The sequence below is a fragment of the Poeciliopsis prolifica genome, unplaced genomic scaffold, assembly GCF_027474105.1.
Source record: "Poeciliopsis prolifica strain line A6 unplaced genomic scaffold, Auburn_PproV2 SCAFFOLD011, whole genome shotgun sequence".
Lineage (NCBI taxonomy): Eukaryota > Metazoa > Chordata > Actinopteri > Cyprinodontiformes > Poeciliidae > Poeciliopsis > Poeciliopsis prolifica.
Genome location: NW_026562386.1, coordinates 1844231 through 1865645, shown reverse-complemented (window position 1 = coordinate 1865645; position 21415 = coordinate 1844231). Strand labels below are relative to the sequence as shown.

Below are 21415 nucleotides of genomic sequence, written 5' to 3'. Positions count from 1 at the left end.
TGGCTTTTCTTATTACCCACTGCTGGTGTGAATTTATATCAACAGGACTATAATTGACAAGTTTAATACATGCTTTCCTCTCTATATGTATTTTTCTTTTCACGCTGGGTGTGGTTGTCCTGTTTTCAGATTTCAGGTCATTGGCTTTTATGTGGTTTTTGCGAAACTAATAGGCCCATGTCACGCCTAAAATGTATTTTTTGAGGATGCTTTGCTGTTAAAACATTGCTTCCCCTCTGCAAATAATCTCTGTGCAGTCCCCTGAAACCCAAAACACACACCCCTGTAACCGGGCAAAAGGGCACAGCACTGCCCCACCTCAAGCAGACGCACCTGGCATCTGCCTGTCCATTCCAATTACTTCTCCCCAATTACAGGTTATGAACCATTTTGTCTTCCTATTGTCTTACACTGTCCCTATAATTCTCACAGATCAAAAATAGGGGCATGTCTTTGACACGGGGCAGAGAATCTTATTATGCAGGACATGACTAATCTAAGCAACTTGGTGTTCAGCACAGTTTGAGTAAAATTACACTGTTCTTATGTTACTGGGCTATGTCTGCATGCGTGTGTTTGTGTGTGTGTTGAAGATATAATTGTGACATGTAAATACCTCATCCCCAACAGCTGTCTGGCGGCATTTGCCTTTGCAAACTCCAACATGCACATGCATTGTAAGGAACACATTCCAGGGACAGTTATAGCTGTCAGCTTGTAATTTGTAGTAGCACTCAACTTGAACTTTCAGGGTGAGCCAGTTAGCCCTGGTGTAATTCTCACCTCCTTGCTGACATGTTTTTTTTTCGTGTGTATGTTAAAGGAGGTGAGCACAAAATGTGGACAAGCAAGTTTGCTCATGCTCACATGAATGAATGTTTTTTTGTTGGTTTTTTTCCCCCCCATATTGTTCTTTCATTTTTATACCCAGTTTCTATTCTGGTACTTTGTGTCATGTGTCTCATGTACAAAACTCTGAATCCTCACTCTTGTTCCTCATTTCCCATGTCTTAGTTGGCTGATGCGAAGAACAACAACTTATAAACAGCACTCTAGCAAACAGAGCCTTATAAAAACTCATATCGCCTCAATGTGTTCTGCATTTTGTTATTTGATAACCCACAGACTTGATGGATCAACACAAAGTAGCGCATTTTATGTGACGTGACAAACACGTTTATTATTTATTAACATTAAAAGTATGTAAAGTTGGTATTCAGCCCCTCTTAGTCAATACATTGCCAGCTTTGTATGTCTAAAGCATAATATGTATGTCTTTTTTCTTGACAAAATAACTTAATCTCAGTCAGTTTGGTTACAGAACATCTATTGATGTTCATTTTCAACTCTTGGCACAAATTCTCAATTGGATCAAGGTCTGAACTTTGAGTAGGCCCTTTAAAACCCCTTTCACAAAAACACTTACGGTGGGATTAAGGCATCTTTTTGCCATGTAATTTTTCAAAGGACCAATATGGCGAGAGTGGAGAAGTCAGTCCAACTCTATTATGTTTTTGGCTTGACTTTAGTTATAGGCCTAAAGACGACTTTTATACAGGGAAAGATAGCTTCGCAGTTTGAGGGAGTGACGTAGTGATGGTGTATGGTTTATGTGATCAGAAAGCAACGGGATTTTAAAATAATGTCTTGTTAAATCTTTTAGACTTGTCTTCATGATTCTATTTGCTCATTTTTACAGAAATTACATTACCTGTTAAATTTCACTGGACTATTTTCAGTGATTAGGTAATGCTGTTGGATTTTTTTTCCTTATCAGAATTCCAGGAGCTGAATGCAAATACACACCATACATTTCTAGTTTTTACCGTGTAAAAATGTGAAAATACTATTTAATTTTTTTCCACTTCACTCATAACCTACTTTGGGTTGGTATATGTCATAAAATCCTATTACAGTATATTAAAGTTTGTGACTGTAATGAGACAAGATGTGAAAAAGTTTCAGGAGTATAAATACATTTTTCATGCACTTGTGATTTGTGATCTTACAACTTTCTCTGCCTTCCAGTATTGTATCTCCTCATGGTGTTAGATTTTGTTTGTCTTAGTGGTCACGATGGTCTTTAAAGTCACAGCAGTTATATAATTAATTCTTTAAACAAATGTCTCCCAAAGTCTGCAGGATGCCCAGTAAGACTGGCTTCTTTAATTCTCAGATAGGAAAACACGTCATTTATTACTTTATCTTACTGATATGTACACTGATATTAATGTGTTTTCTGCTTTGTGTGTTCCAATGATGACTTATTTTTGCTTCTTGGTCTCTAAACCATTTTGTAATCTCTGTGAATGTGCAGACACTCTGGGAAATCTTTAGCCTCTTCATTCTGTCTATCTAGTCAGAACATTTCCATGCTAGGACCCATTTCATCGTGCCACTTTTCTTTTTTTGCTGCTATTTGGTGCAATACCCTGAAGTGTAGGCTGAAACGATATGGAGTAGTTGTGCGGTAACACACTTGCTTGTGCCTCTATGAGAAACCCGCTATTGCTGGCTGGAGCACTATGATCCTTGGGCTAATTACTCAGCAGTGTAAACAATAATATTGCAGGTTGTAGTCGGTGTAATAATACTGTAGGTTTGTTTGAATGTAGTCATTTGTACTGTCCCTCAGTTCAGTCTTGTCTCTGGTTTTATTTTTTCAAACCACGCCTTTTGCCCCGAAACAAAATGACTAAATAACTTTTCTTGTGCCAAATATCTAATTCTGGAGAGTACGCTGAAGACGTTATGGAAGGTTTGTGCTGGATTTGCTCACACATACATGCATTCAAGTTGACGGAAACTTCATAGTGCCCAGGCACAAAAAGATGTGTGCCTGTCCTCTGAGGAATGTGTGGGTTCTCTTGCAGCAATTGACCCTCAGACCCTTGGCTCACGTGACTGAAATTCCATTCACATACACACACAGACTGCATAGACACAACACTCAGATTCTCAGATGCTTTTATCTCCCTGCTCAGAAATAGAAGGTACACCTCTTGAAAATAGTGCAATAACACCCACAGCCCCCTCACAGTTCACTAACAAGAAAGCATGCAGTCAAATGTCAGTAAACAATACAAATTTAAAAGGAGGCTATGTTTGATCCTTCAACATAAGAGTTTTACCATGAAAACTATGGAAGACTGGGGCTTCTGTGCTCTGCAGCTTAGCCTTGGTTTGACTATAGTTTGTTCAGCAGGCTTCCCAGCTGGGGCCCAGATGTGTCAGCCATGTCATGCAGAGCTGCGAGGCACAAGATAAGAGGCTGATGGTAGGCCTGCTCCCTGGTCTCGGGTCTGTTTCGGAGCGGTTCAACCCAATGTTGCGGTCGGCGCGATGTGAACTTTGACAGCCTATGTCATGCTTAATGCCTCACTTCCCAAATACAGCTCACTAGGGCTGATTTATATCTACCAGGTGTTACGGCGTGTAAGCAACTCGAGGATGAGAGGAGGCATGTGGCCTTTTCATTAAAGCAGACGAACAAGGGCTACAGTGTGTGCGCAGCAGAGATGGTGGGACAGCAGGCTGGTCTTCCTCAAATATAGCTCCACGCCACTGTCACAACACTCAGACCCAGCTGGGAGAGGAGAGGAAGAAAAGGAACTTATCAACACACTCCACAACTCTTAAAATATCCCCTTTGGATTTTGCTTCTCCCTTGCTCTTGTTTGGCGCTGTGTTGTATTCCCTTTAAAAAATGTCATATTTTATTTTTTGTTTTTATTTTTCTTTTGTGTGTGTATGTGTGAGTGTAAAATGCCTTTGTGCCAAAGATTAATGCAAGGCCCATCCTCACCAGAACTTAATGTCTGCTTGCAGCACAGACTCAGGCACCTTGTAACCATAGCGAGAGATGCAGTTTGCCTGGAATGCATTAACTGTCCTCACCTTCATTTTCATTACAAGTAACCTTTTTCTGTTGTGAAATTTGACAACAGCTTCAGCTCTCCCAGTGCCTCAGATTTAGTGTTTATGAACACATAGGCGTGATAAAGTGAAAAGTGCAGTCTTTTAATCACATTTTCCTGTGTGTTCCTGACAGCAGCAGTGCTTCTCTTTACACAAGGGTATCTGTGCACTATGGTCTGTTTTGTCAGTGCTCAGCTTTGCTACAGAAATCCTGTTTGATGTTTCTTACACACTTCAGAGTCAAGTGCTGAGGTGTCTTTCAGCATTGCCCTCCAGGCCACCTTGTTATACACTTAACAAGTTGTTTTTCCTTTGTTTTCCCTCCCCTTTCCACTGTTGACTGTTCCTCATCCCAGCTTTGCTCTGAAGGAATTTGATTTACCTTCCAAAGTTTGCCTTGGAATCCTTCCTTGCTAACTCTAAAGCAAGCCCTGTCCTCCTTTTAGGATGACGATTGCGTCAAAAGCTGATTTGATGTGTACAGTTTACAAAACCACTGGTATAAAGATCAGGCATGTCTTATGCAATAGCATCTTGTCTTTTCTTGTTAAACATTAAAACATATTCACAAATTTTCAATTCAGAGTTTATGCTGTTGTGCAGAATTGTGTCCCTGAGTTCTGCAACAGTTTTGTATTAATCATACTAAACTGACTAAGTTTTGTATGATTAAGTTTTGTGTGATTGTTTTGAGTAGACAATGAATGAAGTGGCTTAATTAGAGCACTCACACAGGAAATGTATTCCTGTTTAATACAACAATGGCTTTCTTCGAGAAGTCAGTAGCTCTCGTCAGCCAATAACTTTTGAGCAGACTTTAGTTTTGTCTATTGTATGTGTATTTATATATTTTTCGCCTTTGTGTCATGTTATCCTCACAGAATTTAAGGATTTTATTTAGTTAACCATAATAGATTGTAAAGTGTCAAATATTTTTCAACTTTTTTATTTTTACACAGTATTGTTATTACCCTTATTGCCCTGTTACCCGAGAAAAAAAACTAAGGGTATATATTTTCCTGGGCGACAATGAAACACAGTAGTGGCAGACCTAAATCCAGTTGAGAACTTGTCGAGACTTAAAAATGATCTTTAATAGATCTTCACCATCTCATCAAACTGAGTTTGAACTATTTTGCAAAGAAATGAGATGTGCAAAGCTCATATTAATTATCTAGCAACACATACAAACTACTTTGTGGTGGTGTCTCCATAAAACCCCACAACAATTCATTAAAACTTTGTATTGTGACAACATGCAAATAAACTTAAAGGGTATGAATACTTTTGCCAGGCATTGTCAAAGTTAATTTTGTATCATATTTCTCCTGTATGTTTTATCCATTTGCAGTCACGATATGTAATTTCTCTTACATAAGATAAATAATCGTTCATAGGATGGACATTTTTAAGTTGAGGAGAGGAAGGAGGCAGAGGCAAACATTTCCCACCGAGGTTTATTGTTTGAAACAGGAGCAGTCCTTTCCCAGGATAAGGGCCTCTTCTAGGCAGAGGGGAATTTGGACCAGCCTTGATATTACAAAAAAAGAATCTGTGTAGCAGAAAGAGTTTTGCTTTTCCTTTTTAAGTCTTTGTCATTAATGACTTTAGCAAATGTGAAGTGAAGATTGAACGGTTTAGCTGAACAAGGTCTTTAAAGCAACCCTCTAATTATTTATCCAGGATATCCTACTCTAGAATTAGACTTTCATGTATTTTTTCTGCAGCAAAATAATTTCCACAGAATGGTTTCACTGGGACACTCTAATCCATGCTTTATGTGCATGTGTGTCATTGGTGTCTGTGTGTCTGGATATGTGCTCACTCACATGATATGGTATATGCCCACACAAGCTTATGTGGATAGGACTGCGCTGCTCCTCAGTAAGAGGTGCGTAAAAGAGATAGTGAGTTTCCATTTTCCACACATAACACTGCATGACTTCCCTCCTCGCTGCTCTCACTCCAAAACGCTTTCACCCACATTACTCAGGTTTCCTGGTCATTTGGCCTTCACATGCCTTCTAAAAGGGATCTTATCACTCTACTCAGGTTTACACACTTAACCGAACACTGCCCCTAACTCTCTGACTTTCTGTCTGATCTAACTCACTCCTCATAGTCTTGCAGTGTGTGCCAGCTTAGCCTGCTAAATGCTGACGTTTATGTCACACAGCAGATGCGGTTTTATTTTATCTATATTTTGAGTTCTCACAGAAATTGCATGTTTACTTTTCCCGATCACTTTGCATGTCTTTGTTCAAAAAAACAAATTGTTACGCTTTTGTTTCTGCCCCTTTAACAAACCCCATGAGTGGATATTTGCCTAATTCCAGGTGCCTGTGAAGCCTGTGTTTTTCCAGGTGCAGGACTGGGTCATTACTAAGGTATTTGTTTTCCAGATTGCACAGTAACGCTTAGCATTATAGACATGTCATCCATGTCCCCATTCTATCTGTCGGGGCATGATTTTCACAAACAGTCCATGTTCTCTCTCTGTACGCTCGCAGTTAATGTAAAGGGCTCTTTGTAATTCTTTAGAAACATTTCAGAAGGCTGAGATTGTTCCTTGGTTCATGGTAGGGGGTTTGAAGGGTTCCTCTGTTTCCCTTTTTGTTGTTTTCTACTCTGTATGCTAAACTGTTTCATCAATTCATAATAAATGTAGAGGCAATGGTAATGCTGTTTTCCTGTTCACCACAGTCTGAAGTTTTTTGGGGTGGCAAGGCAGTGAAGGAGAGCAGTGAGATGTCTGTGTGGTGCTGGAATTCAGATGTAGCCACAGCGGATGGGCAGCATGAAAGACCCTCTAAAACATTTACATAAAGCCTTACAATTGTGATAATAAACCATTTTATCACTAGGCTCTGAATCAATATTGTGGCTTCTTAAGGTTTAATATTTCAATGGTATTGATCATCTTAACAACTGTGTTTGTGGTTGCCTTGCCTAAGCTGATGCGCTGCCGAACAGTGTGTATGTGCTCCTGTATGGTTGTAAATGTGGTTGCTCTTAATCGGTTGTTCTCAATTTTGTGTTTTCTAATAGTGACTCAAACAAGTTTCCTACCTCTGAAAATAGGATGGTGGATTATTTGAACTTGATCAGCTGCTTCTGTGCACAGTATTCTGTCCATGGTCTAAAACAATATCCACAGAATCCCCAACCCTTCCTCGGTATCAACTCCAAAAAATAAAAGAAAGAAATTAACTCAGTGCAAACACGGGCCCCTGAAAGCACTGTAGTTTGCAGATTTCACTTCCATCCTCTCCAGAGAAAACGTCTGCTTCCCACATTTATAAATAGCAGCTGATCTGATAATTAGTAGAAATGAACGACCTGGGTCTCCAAGAATTTGATCAGCACATTTTCCCCTTGTCCGTGACCTTTCATTGGACATGTATCTTTGGCTTCCCGGCTTTGTGTCTAGCGCCGTATCTTAATCTAATCTTACATCTTTCTTTCCTTTTTATTTGCAGACACACAGAAGCCCAGTCGTACACATGTCGTTTTTAGAAGTTTTTCACTTTTCTAAATTCAGAAGAATCCCAAAGAATTAAAGATTGGATCCTGAAAGATAAAGGCATAAAGGCACAGAGCACGACTTTCCCCTCAGCCTTACTGGATTCCGCTCTGTGAGAAAGTCAGAGGTCCGTGCTAAAGGATGTGAGGCTCCATGTCAAACCGTTTCAAATCACTCAACACCCATGTCTGTTGGTCTAAAATTGAGCCGAAATGGAGGATGTGTATCTAACCAATCTGATGAGTATTTGAAAATCTCTCCCACTCTATCTTGCAATTTTACAGCCTCCCCACTGTGTGTGGATGTCAACCAGTGCAATGCGCATGGGGTTGCCTGGGGGTGAACATTAGTTTGTGCCCAATAGCCCTTCTCTGATTTTACATCAATATCGTAATTTCAAGGATAATTTATGCACTTATAAATTACAAAGGTTTCTAAGCAAACCACAAGAGACACAGGAGAAAAATAACAGTGCAATCTTTATGAATGAAAAGTCATAAGAAGTTGCCATTGTAGAATTTCCTTGCAAGTTTTTCTGACTTTTTCAAATGCATAAGTGTTAAAAAATGGAAAGTTTTGCTGGGATTTACTGACATTTTTACCCTAGACAGTCATAAGAATTCATAAGAAAGAGTATATCCTTTTTTCCTGTATGAGCAGTTTTCATATTTGTTCTTGAAGTGCACCAGAACACTGCAACCCCCTCTCCCTGTTTGCTAATTGGTGGGAGACTGGGAGCTTCCTGCTGTGCATTCACAGCTTCTCTCTTTGCTTTGCCACCCCATCAGGTCTTTCACCATCACTCTGCAGAACCCAGTAATTAACCCTCAGCTAATTAACTACTTCTAATTACACTAGTGCGCTGTTTCCATCACACCTTGGGAAACTGGACGAACTCTGATGCAGTATCAGTCTTTTCAAATCTGTCTCTATCACTGAATCCCACCACCTTGATCAACTCTGATTTTACTGCGTTGGTCTCTTTGGTAACTTTTTCCATTTGTTTTCTTTTCCATTTGCAGTATTGCAATAGAGTTGTGTAAAGGATAAAAATAATTTTTCACATTATGCTTCAGGTCCACTGATTTTATGCAACAAGTTTTTTTTGTTTTAATTTCTACAAAAATTGAGAGATGTTGAAGTACATTTTGTCTGGTTAGACTGTGTTAACTATTTTTGTCATACTTTATATTTTGTATGACAACCAACAGCTACCAACAAGCATAACGGTGAACTACATGCCTTGATTCAGACGCACTTGAGAAATTTTCCCAGACATGCCAGGGAAGAGTCTCCTGCACATACAGTCTCTGCTGTAAACACACATGACTGTTCCTCCATGCCTCAGACTCGACACAGCGCTAGCTCGACACAGCGCTAGCTATTTCTGTTTCACAGACTGATAGCTCCCACTGAACATCATTGATTTTACGGGAAGCCCTGTTTACAGGCTGAGTGCCATCGACCTGAGGTGACTTTTTACCTCCTGCAGTTAGAGCATCCTTATGTCTGCATTAGTGGAAGAAAAGGCTGAACATTTACAATTCACAATTAACAACACTAGATGAGCAGTTGTCACAATTGCAATTTTGGGAAAAAAGAGAACAAGAACATATTTTAGTCATGTTTTGTAATTTAAAAAAAAAATTTGGGCCTACTAAAGTTACTCAAAGTTATTTGGTGATAGTAAAATACTGGGAGGTATTCTCTTTTTTACTGGCATCTTTTTAGTAAAATATTTGCCTGTTTGACATTTTTTCCTATTTGAATGTTGCAATTATTCAGTTCATGGATACATTTATTTCTTTTTTTTTTTAACATTATTCTGGCGAGTTATTAAGATTTCTTTCTTAATGAGTTGATTCAGGAAATAATTTTGGCAGGACACATAAATTCGAGTGCAACACATTTACATTTCCCTCATTGTTAGAGTGAAATGTTGAGGAAGCAAGGATTCACTAAACTAACGTTAAAGTGAATGCATGCCTTTATTGGTGATTAAGTGGAACAAACCTGGGAGATAAACCCAGGCTTCTCCCTGCCCGAGGACTACAATAGTTCCCTCGTCAATGAGCATGTCCCTGGTGCAACATCAAAAGCCTTCCCCTGCTTTATCAATAAGAATCCTTCCTTCCCACATCTTCCTGTAACTTGCTTAGCGTTCACGCCATTGATTTTTCAATAAGCGCCCCTTACCCTGCGGTGGCTGGCCTGGCTCTGTGATGGCTCAGAGACTAGACACAGACAAGCTACATCACTGAGGAACAATTGAGAATCAGATCTGCTGTATCGTTAGTGGTCCTTGAGGCATATTAAGTAGCTCTGTCTTTTCCGTTTCAAACAGGAGGTCTCTCATTGCTGACGTATATTCGGATAGAAGTTTTGGTCTCTGTCCTACCTATAATTTTTGCAGCTTGTGTGAGAGCTTATTCTCTCAGGACCCCCTTGAAAACAGTGGTACTCTAGAGGCACTAACAAGGCTTCAAAGCAAGTCATCAGCCGTACTTATAATCAAATGGTTCCTTGGCCTTAAATTCTTACCCTGCATGGTAAATCACGCCAAATGAAAAGACCTGTAACTTAGATCTAACTAATAAAAACAACCAAATGACATCCAAATTGTGGCGTTGCTCATAAGATCAGAAGCTTATTTAAAAGAGATTAAAGCTTTTCCTGTTATTACTCAGAAGTTGTGGAATAATGTCTTTTTTTCATGAGAAGAAGAAAGCAAAACAATTCTGGCAAGTGTCTTTGAAGGAAGGTGGCACTAGAGGGTGATTTCTACTGTCTGGCACACTCTCTTTTATATCAGCTTAGGAATCCAGCCTTTTCTTCCTTGCGATTATCTCATATTGTCAACTAAAGCTTGTTTTGGCTGCACACAGCCTGCTTATTGTGAACTTAGTGGGCCCACATTTAGAACTACAATGCAACCTAGGCTGCAGGGGCCATGGTTTCATCACTTGTTGTGCTGCCAGCATGCAAAAATAATTGTTTTATTTCTGGATATGACATGATACTGCATATCTGTCCATAATAATGCTTGGTTGTAGTCACCTTCAGCGGGCTCCTCCTTCATTTTGATTTGTGGTTATTAACATAGTCAGCACTCAGAGACTCCAGCCTCCTCCACTTCCCCTCTCCTTCGACTGCGTCTCTGTGTCTGTCTCCTGTACTTGTTTAGTGCCTCCCAGAGATTAAAGCTTTTCCTGCTTTAAACAGGTGTCACTGAGCCAGGCAGACATCCAAGAGACAAACAGTTTTATATCAGTTGGGCCCATCTGCGACTTTCCGACTCCAGACAATCCCATTGCTCATCTGTAACCACTGTAGGTTATTGAATTACACCATCTTGATTTTAAAGGGCAATCCTGTTTTCTGTAAGCAGTGGGCACACCAAGCTAGCTCAGAGCTTCACCTCTGATCAAGAGTCATTGTGTTACCCTGACTACTGCTAATTGCTTGTGGTATCTTAGATATGTAATGGGAACTGAGGGCTACATACTCTCAGTATAGTAGCCCACACTGTACTCAGCTTGTTCACACTCATCAAGGCCAAAAGCAGGTCATTGTTAAGCAGCATTCTCAACTGCTAATCGTGCATTTGTGCAAACTTCCCCTTCGTAGCTACAACTGGAACATGAAGGAATGGGCAAATAAGTAATAAAAATAAAGCATGAAATATTCCCCTTTTTGATGTGGGAATATTTTCCTGTGAGACATTTCTTTCAGACAACTCTCATTTCTGTCCTTTTCCCACTTAATTTTGCACAATTTATCCTCTTGCTTTTAGCTTGAAGAATCACTCGGCCTGAAGTGGCTTTTCTTTTTTTTTTTCTTCTTCCACTCCTCAGCCGTCTGTCCATTTGTGTGAAATGGCCGTTGAGCTCATAGCCTCTTATTAATGGAGCAGATAATAAATACAGACCAGTAGGGCTAGTATCCCCTCACTCAATATGGCAGCCATCTTTAAATCATGTCTGGTTGTATAAAGCAATCTTGTTAATAAGCCAGCAAGTCTACCATCTTCAATATCTCATCAAATTATATGCAAACTAGCTCAAAGTTAAGGCTTACTTCATTCAGCATTAAAAATCTAACAGCTTGCACATCCTTTGATAAATGTGTGCACATTTCCAACATTTTTTTTAGTTAACTTTCTCTGTTTATTTTAGTTTCCACTGCCCTTCCTGTATTATGTCTTACTTGAATTATATTTTATGTTGCTTAATATTGTTTAGTTTCTGGTCTCTTACAGTTAATAATAAAGCCTTTGCACAAATTAACATCTTTAAAATAGCTGCGCATTATTTTTGTAGTGGGAGAGATTATAGGTTGAAGAGGTACTTTGCACAAGGGGTACTTTTCATCAGACATTCATGAATAGGCAGACAGACATTATCAATCTCTCCTCTTGCTCAGTGGTTAATGTGTTAGGCTGTGGGGGTAGACTTTATTCTGATCACAGCTGAAATTTGCATCTCTAAGTAAATAAGTAAATAAATCAAGTGCAAGCACTGAATTTGCTAATCAACCAAGACATGGCAGTGAGCTTGGTGCCGGGAAACTTTACTCATGTAATATTCAGCACTGGTGGGTTAAAGGGCAGCCCAGAGTTATTGGCTTCAGCCCGATTGCCCCCTTTAATCAATGTTGGCTGCATCCCTTTAATAAAATTATTAGCTCAGCAGTATCTTGTGTTATCATTTTATCTCTTCTGCGCTCTAAATTGCAGCCTGTGTTGGGCCTCTCAGATGCTCGGGGCATGGCCAGCTCCCGAAAGCTCAGCTCCCATTTATTATTTCAGAGGCGGATGATGGCTGGAGTGTTTGAAACCAGGCTAAGCTCAGAGGTTATTGGATGCAAGATCTAAACACAGCTGCAGTGAAGTTCCAACCCATCTTATGTATTTTGAGCTCCAAAAAAAATCCAGCCTTTTATTGCTGCTGTTAGTTTAGGCATTCCTATCCCAATAATACACATGATTTATATTTATCTTTTTTCACTGCAACTCCAATTGGAGTAATAACTGTAATACTGCTAACAATTTTTTAAACAACACATTTTCACCTTTCCTACAAGTTATGTAAATGCGTGATGTGCTGATGGGTGGCTTCTCGGTGTCTAATTATCTCACAAGAAATCTATTTGATCTATTAAGTTAGTCTGACTGCAAGTTAATTAAAAACGGATGTAGGATTTGCAGAATATAAGATTAAGGGTGTTGTTTGGAAGGTGAAGATAAAAGATGGTGCTTTTGTGATATGGCAGGAAGATGAATCGTGGATGGCTTATTAGTGCTTGTCTCAGGTATTGTGTTTAAGTGCCTAATCTAGCGTAATGAGTAGGGTGTCAGCTTTCCAATTATATCTCAGAGTTTTGGCTCTTGTTTAATTTGCCATGCTTTTGATATTCTTTTCTTTTACGGGTTCTATGCATATATTTTATATTTCTATATTTGTTTGTCTTTTCAATTGAGACAATAATTTTGCTTAAAATATGAACATTTTCTAGCTTTGACATGTAATTGTGTTCCATATATACAATTTATTAACCTCTTATATGTGTCTTTGCAGGCCTAGATGCGATGAACGCCTCATGTAGGCATCAGCATGGACAGCTGTGAGTCTCCCGTGGTTTCTGGGACAGAGGATGGGCTCAGCTCCTCCCAACAGCAGCAACCACCACAGCCCTGGAACGATCACTCAAGCTCACAGGTCACTTGCACCAACCAGGCCCCTTCTCTGGATACCCTGTCCCTCTCGGGGTCGTATCCTTCTCAGCCCCTGAACTCCATTGCCCCTCATGACGGGGTGAGAGACCTACAGTCACAGCAGCCGCAGCCAAAACAGAGTTTACCCCAGGCTCACCGTGATAGCTCTGCCATTGGCCAGCTGCATTCCAGGAGAGAGGGTCTTGAAGAAGTGGTACAGGAGGGAGTGAGTTGTGAAGAGGAAGAATCGGAGGACTTGGATGAAATGGAGATTGACAGCTGTTTTCCAAGTCTTCAGCCCTTTCCTGGAGTGCCAATAACTTCAGGAGTAGGAGGTATGCCCACTCTTTTGCGACATCAGCCCACGCAACAGCAGGGACCACCTGAGAGTGGGAGTGAAGAAGGAGAAGAGGAAGAGGAAGAGGAGAGTAGTGATGTGGAAAACTTGACTGGAGAGATAGTCTACCAGCCAGACGGCTCAGCATACATTGTGGAGAGCCTCAGTCAATTGATCCAAAGTAGTGGAAGTATGGTACCTGGCCTGCTTCCTACAAACTCTGTCACAAGTGGGGGAAAACTGGGAGAACCAGCTGGGGTTTCATCCTCAGTTTACCCACAGATCATCAACACTTTCCACATAGCATCATCTTTTGGGAAGTGGTTTGGTAACTCGGACCAAGGATTTCCCAATACCTCATCAATGACAGGTCTCAGCCCTGTCCTGCACAGTTTTCGTGTCTTCGATGTACGGCACAAAAGCAACAAGGATTACCTGAACAGCGATGGGTCTGCCAAGAAGTCCTGCGTATCCAAAGATGTTCCCAACAATGTGGATTTTTCCAAATTTGATGGACTAGCCCTTTATGGAAAGGGTAAGCCCATTCTAATGTGTTTTCTCTGCAAGTTGTCCTTTGGCTATGCTCGTTCCTTTGCCACTCATGCTGTCCATGATCACCGCATGACACTGTGTGAAGATGAACGGCAGCTGTTAGGGGACAAGCATGCCTCTGCCATCATCCAGGGCATTGGGAAGGACAAGGAGCCCCTTATTAGCTTCCTGGAACCAAAAAATAGGAGCAGTCCTCTGCCACCTACCTTGCTACCCATTAACTCTGGACAGAGCTTCTATGGTACATTTAGTGGTGTTCATTTGGAGCCTGGAAACAGCAGTGGGGGCAGTGAGACCCTCCTGAACAAAGACTCTGACTCTGGCCTTCTACAACAGCAGCAGCAACAAACACCACTTGGTTCAGTCCTTTCTATAGGTGGACTAAGTGTTTCCAAAGCATCCACTCTTACCTCTTCTCCTGGCTCTGCCAAAGACTCCAGTGCCCTGCCCAAACAGGGAGGGAGAATAGAGGAGCCTGTGGAGAAAGAGTTGGCATACAAGGGAGAAGATGTGAGAACTGAGGGACATGAAAGCAATGTGCAGCTATCCAACCAGTTGGGGGGCTCAGAAGAAGAGGATGAACTATTGTTAGGGGAAGAGGAAGATGAGGTGGAGGCAGAAAGCACTGCAGTGGCCTGTGGTGGTAACAGTAGCAGCGGTGGGAGTGAGGTGGGGGAACCAGCTGTCTCAAACCAAAGCAATTCCAAATCTCCTTTATTATTGCCTAGTAGCACTCTCCAGCCTTCTGCCTGCACCTCTGCAGTCAGTTCCACGCTCAACAGCAAAGCCCTTGCTTCCATTTCCTCCTCTGTCAAGGAAGAGGCTTCAGCTGCAGATGGTGGAGGGAGGACATCAGAGCTCCCTCTGAGCTTTAACTGCCAGGGACAAACAGTTCCCATGGCAATAGCGGCAGCTGCCGTCAGAAGGAGCGAGGATGACCCTGCTGGCACTTCTTCCTCACCTCTGTCCACCATTGCTGCTGCTGATGAAAGTGCCAATCGAGATAGTGCCACAGCTCCAGAACCAAATGATTGCCCAGCAGAAGGAGAGGATGAAAATGGAGCCCTTCTGCATCATCACCATATACACCACCATCATCATCACCTCCACTCGTCATCTCATGTTCACTCCCTCTCTCTCCCAGGGGGTTCTTGTGACATCACAGGGATGGGGGAGTGTTCACAGAACCATGGCCCAGGTGGGAGTGGAGGAAGCGGAGTAGAGTGTCCCAAATGTGATACCGTTCTGGGGTCATCACGTTCTTTAGGGGGTCATATGACTATGATGCATTCACGCAACTCATGCAAGACACTAAAGTGTCCCAAATGCAATTGGCATTATAAGTACCAGCAGACATTGGAGGCCCATATGAAAGAGAAACACCCAGACTCTGGAGGCTCCTGTGTGTATTGCAGCAGCGGTCAGAGTCACCCTCGTTTGGCTCGTGGTGAAAGTTATACCTGTGGATACAAGCCCTTCCGGTGTGAGGTAAGAACACAGAAAAGGTGCTAATGCTCCTTTTAAAGAGTTGCATATGCTTTTTAGTTTTGTTAATTTAGATGGATAAATTAAAATAATGTACAATTTTAGCCAAGAATTATATCTCTATAGCATTATTACACTTAAAGAGAAAATATTATTTCTTCTTCAGGTGTGTAACTATTCCACTACGACAAAGGGCAACTTAAGTATCCACATGCAATCGGATAAGCACTTAAACAACATGCAGACACTGCAGAATGGAGGCACCATTGGCTCTGCACAGGAGCAGGTCTTTGGACATACCCCAGGTGGAGTGGTGGCTGTACCTTCAGTGACCCAGGCCAGCAGCCATCATACTCCACACCATCATCCAACGCAGTCGTCCACTCACATGTCTGTGCCATGTGGAGCCCCCTCACCAACAAAGCCGAAGAGCAAACCTACCTGGCGGTGTGAAGTTTGTGACTATGAAACCAACGTTGCGCGGAATCTACGCATCCACATGACCAGTGAAAAGCACATGCACAACATGATGCTTCTTCAACAAAATGTGACTCAGATGCAGCATGGGCGACTTGGCTTAGGAGCCATGCCCTCACCATCTGAGGCTGAGCTTTACCAATATTACCTGACCCAGAACATGAGCCTTCCACCAGGCCTTAAGATAGATCCAGCTGGACCGGAAGCCCAGTTCCTGATGGGGAGTTTTCATCTGGATCCCAGCATGGCTACCTTGGCGCCTGCACTCGGTGAGTCACATCTTGCCTCTCTAGATTTTAAAAACAGACTTAGTTTCCAACACTCAAAACAAAATTTTATTTCCATTAATTGTTGTACACATGTTGTGGGAAAACATCTTGGCAAAATTAGGAGAAATACAGACCATATGTCCCCGCCTTCTCAGCTAGATATACAGGACTGATAATTGTAAATGTTGGTTAATTATGCTTTAAATTGTGTTTCTACCATTCATAAATACCATTTTGGTACATATGACCATTTAATGTAAAGCAAAATATGTATCATATGATACATTTGATATATATTTAGACTCTAAAAATAATTGATTCTTCTACCTTTCATATTCTTGGTGAGTTAATGCCTCATACACTGCCTCTGCACAGGACTTTTCTTTAATCCCAGTTTTGCTTCCTCCTGGTGGATTTCAAACTATTACTTTCTGTTCCTGCAGTGTCTGTGTTCTACTACCATTGGGTCCCGCAGGATTTCTGACCATTACCCTTGCTTCCACACAAGCTGATACAATAGTTCCATTAATTTAGTTCCCTCCCCCATCGTCCTTTAAAATGGATCTTTCTGTTTTTTAAGGTGCTGTGTGAAGTATATCCAAGTTGTTAGAATCTTACCGATAGTACTGGGAAGCAGGGAAGGAAGCTGACAGGTCACTCAAACTCCTCTGAATAGGAGTTCAAATAATCTAAATTTTGGAATTTTAGATAAATCTATGAACAAACTACTCTACTTTAATATTATTTGAATGTATTATCTAATGGTATATCAGACCAGAAATGGATGGTATTTATTGTTTCTTGCTCTGTCTTTGCATTGCTGAAGATTTTTAGTTTTGAGCATAACACTAAAAGCTGTACTCAGTCCCAATACTCACTTGTACTAAAATCATGGTATGAGAAAATGATTTTCAGAATTAATACGATTGGGAGAGTGATAGCTTGTGGTAGAATCTACGCTAAAAAGCGCAGCTCTACTCCAGCAGACATTTATTTAAAACTACTGGTTAAAAGATTATCTATAATTTGTAAAAACCTATTGGTACATAAAAGCAGATTGGTTGACATAGTGTGTATTTCTTTCTGCTTTTATAAAAATAGTAAAATATTGTATGGAAATAATTGCAAAACTTTCAATCAATACATTGAACAAATGATCTACAACCAAATTCACTGATGCAGGGTCCATATCTATAGTAACTCAATAAATCCATCTAGGTATGAAGCATAAAGTCACAAAGGAGAGGAAGGCATGAGATGCAGAACAGTACTAGCATACTGTTTCAGCATGTCGGTGCATCTGTTAGTGAGTATAAGCAGCAATGACTGGGTCTGCAAATGATTTCAGAGGACTTCTCAAAGGTCTCTCTCTCTTTGCTATAAAAGCCCAGGTAACAGCCTGCCTTTTGCAGCAATAAATAAAAAGGAGCTGCTGGTATTAATTTAGTGTAAAGCCAGGATAGGTCAGGCCTGCATGCTCAGTCTGGGCACTGAAGATTAAAGAACAGCAAATAAAGGCAAAAGTGTCACCTCTTACCTAATTTATTTTTGGCACATTGTGAGTTGACATGCTTTTTATTCCCTCTTTTCTATTTTATGTAAGTGTTTTAATGTGTTTCAAATTTTAGTTTTGAACAGCAGTGTTTGGCAAACTTTCTGTTTTTTTTAATTAATTTAACATGCTTTCAAGATAAACTGGATTTGGATTTTATAATCATTTGTTTTTAAAGTTGGGGCATGATTTATATTATTGGTGGCAGGGCACTTATCCTAACACTGGGACTAAACACATTCATTTTGTTAAGATAATGAAAAAAACTAAACAAAAAAAACCTTGCATATTGTTTAAATTGTAACATTTAATTATATAATTGACACAAGGTGTTTACATGAGGGCTATAAAAACACACACATAAACCTTTTGTTTTCCTGAGATTTCCTGTTTTGGGTCAGGTCAGAGTACCACTAATTTCCTATTAGCTAAATACATGACACACATAACATTATCGAGGATGTTTTACTACTTTCTTCAAAGCCATAAATCCACATGCACTAAAATTACTATGCCTTTAAACTGTTTGTGAAAACTGAGATGATGAGGTCATGGTTTGGTTTTTTTTCTTTGTGTCTTCTCTTTGGAAAATCTAAAGAAATCAGCAAAGATATATCAGGATGAGACCTGAAGACCTCCAGTTCTGTTTCATCTCTGGGTACAATTGATATGACGCTGTCAGTCAATCCAGATCTCAGAAAGTGGCATGTTCATCAATTCCAACTGTGACATGCTAACATAAACTTCATTGAAATGTTCGGCCATCAGATCATTCAGAAAGAGGGCAGGTTTTTTCTTACTCCTTTGTCCATGACAGATTAAAGTTTGTCAAAACAGTCAGGGCCTAAAACCTTATTGTCAAAGATGTGTCTTGTCGTAAAATTAAAGTGTTTTGTCTTGAACATTTTGAGACTTCTGCTCTTGACAAACTAGATGACATCATAGGGAAAGAAAGTTATATAATGAAGCAACACATGAAAAAAACACAAATCACATGTTATAATGTCAAATAGTGAAAATAAAAAAGATTTGTTTTTTACAGTGTAGATAAACGCTACTGCAATGTTCCCAATGTGTTAAGGATCAGTTTAACACTCGAGCTGCACTCTCCTTCATTTTCTTTTTGCTTTTTCCTATAGGTGGGGAAATCCCAGTGGATGTGCGTCTTGGCGGTGGGCAGCTGGTGTCTGAGGAACTGATGACTCTTGGAGAAAGTCTATCACAGACCACAGATCCCTCCCTCAAGCTCTTTCAGTGTGCTGTGTGCAATCGCTTCACCACTGACAACCTGGATGTGCTAGGCATGCATATGGGTGCCGAACGCAGCCTGCCAGAGGAGGAGTGGCGTGCCGTGGTGGGAGACTCTCATCAGTGCAAGTTGTGCCACTACTCAACTCAGCTTAAAGCCAACTTCCAGCTGCATTGCAAAACAGATAAGCATGTGCAGAAGTACCAGCTTGTTGCCCACATCAAAGAAGGGGGCAAAGGCAATGAATGGCGCCTGAAGTGTGTGGCAATAGGCAATCCAGTGCACCTAAAGTGCAATGCCTGTGACTACTACACTAACAGCCTGGAGAAGCTGAGGATGCACACTGTCAATTCACGCCATGAGGCCAGCCTCAAACTGTACAAGGTCAGTGGTTCTTAAGTTGTTTTTAATCACACATGCCACTCACCCTTTTCTTTTCTTCTTAGTTTGTCAGTTGATTTTTTAAATTTATACATTGGTCAATTTTGTAATCTGTATGTGTCCTGCAAAATGTACTTGTTATAAGTTTAAAAATGTCTGGGAAAAGTATGATTGTCCTGTTATACATAGCGGTTTTTATTGTCTTTTTGAGAAGTCAGAACATCATAGAGTTTTGCAGAAAGGGTAAAACGCTTATTCAATAATCTCCATGCTAACTTGATCTGCCTCAGCAAGACTTAATAAATGTTCTTGTGTTGCCGACATTACCGCCAGCTGTTCTCTGGAGGCATGAATAGCATCTTTGTTGTGTAGCTGTCATACAGAAGCCGGGCCCACTAGTGCCCTGAGAAGAACATGGCAGGACAAGCTGACTTGGAAGCTTAGGACTAAATCACTTGGTAGACGAATGAAGAAGTGTTAGGAGACAGAGGTTTGGTGCTAATACTCCTCTGAGCGGGAAGGGCTGAATTGTTCTCGACAGCCGTATTGATTTTTGCTGGACTTGGAGCTTCACCTTCTCCTCTAATCATTCCATAATAGCCAGTGGATGAACACTCTCCGAACAAATGGCCATAAATCTAACAGGCCTGATTCCACTTAGGTGCCTATCCTGTATGTCTGCGGCTTTGGCTAGTCTGCGCTTAACCCAAACTGGCGTAGTTGCACATATGCACAAGACACACAAGCACTGGGAACACATATGTGGTGTCAACTTCGGCAACATGCTCAAGGAATGCACCATCTTTTTCCATCTTTCTATAGAATATATGTTTAGGAAGTTCCTTATTGTCATTAACTAGTTTGGATTAATGACAGACTGGGATTTTATTTCAATTCCTGCATTCCTTTGCACTTGTGGCATCTTATCTGTTGTAAGAAATATCTAAAGATGAGAGAAAGAAAGACATACTTGCTACCTTGAGCATGGGCTTTTAATTACACACAAAAAAACTGAGCTTAAAAATCTAATCAATTTAAAAGCCTAGTAGCATGACAAATGATCTCCTAGACTCTGTGGCATGACAAACATGTTTTTGACAAAGGGTTTTTGGACTGAAATAACAGTAAGAATGAATAAAAAGGCAGGTGAAATCGAGTGCTTCAATTGCATCTTTTACAGGAGCCCAGGGATGTTTTTGGGTTGTCATTTTTGTTAGGCAACACACATTTCATTCAAAGATTGTAATTTTTTTGGGTCTATTTCTAGGATAATTTACATTCCTCTAAAACTGTGTAGTTATTTAAACTTTAGGGGCAAAATTATTATGCATGTGTGACCGTGGATCCAAGCTGACAGATTTGAGCATGTTTTCGCTCATCCTCACACTTTTACAGAGGAGAACATTGTTCCTGCAGAACAGGGCATTTCTTATTGTCTTCTAGCTATATCTTTGCTATGACCCTAATGATCTAAAGACATTGTGTGGTCTTGTCTTTTACTATATTTCTTCACACAAGGTTTTTAGGTGAGGAAATACATGTCACACAAGAGTTCAGGCTGTGAGGGATTAAATATGTACAACACATCCAGGGATGATTTTTTTTTTACTTAAGCCTCTTAAGATGGCTCCATATTTCTTAAAACCAATTGGTTTTCCAACTAAGACTGTGTGCATTTGTCCAGAAATCACCTGATCCATAAACCAGAGAAAATGTTAGTTCTTGTAAGCTCTGCCTCATCCCCTACACAACTCAGAAACAAAGATGAGCACAAGTCGACAGGATTCATTACAGTAGTTTATGACTGACCAATGTGACAAATACATGGTTGTGAGGTTTTTTCAGCTGCACAGTTTTCTTACTCCTTTAGATTTACAGTTCTGGTTGAGATACTGACAGGCAAAAATCTGCCTTGCCCACCAATGCCTGCAAAGGCCTCTTAGTTTGTTCATGGATGAA

General features: G+C 40.6%; 1 protein-coding gene across 2 annotated transcripts in view; it reads left to right on the top strand.

Moving 5' to 3' along the window:
- Positions 1 to 21415, top strand: part of zfhx3b (zinc finger homeobox 3b) — a 222404-nt gene that overhangs the window by 118104 nt on the left and 82885 nt on the right. For both annotated transcript variants that reach the window (XM_055036977.1, XM_055036976.1), the window contains 3 exons: positions 13018 to 15531; positions 15695 to 16274; positions 18966 to 19459. In XM_055036977.1, coding sequence (XP_054892952.1) covers positions 13054 to 15531; positions 15695 to 16274; positions 18966 to 19459 — 3552 coding nt within the window. In that variant the 5' untranslated portion in view covers positions 13018 to 13053. The remainder of the gene's footprint in view (positions 1 to 13017; positions 15532 to 15694; positions 16275 to 18965; positions 19460 to 21415) is intronic.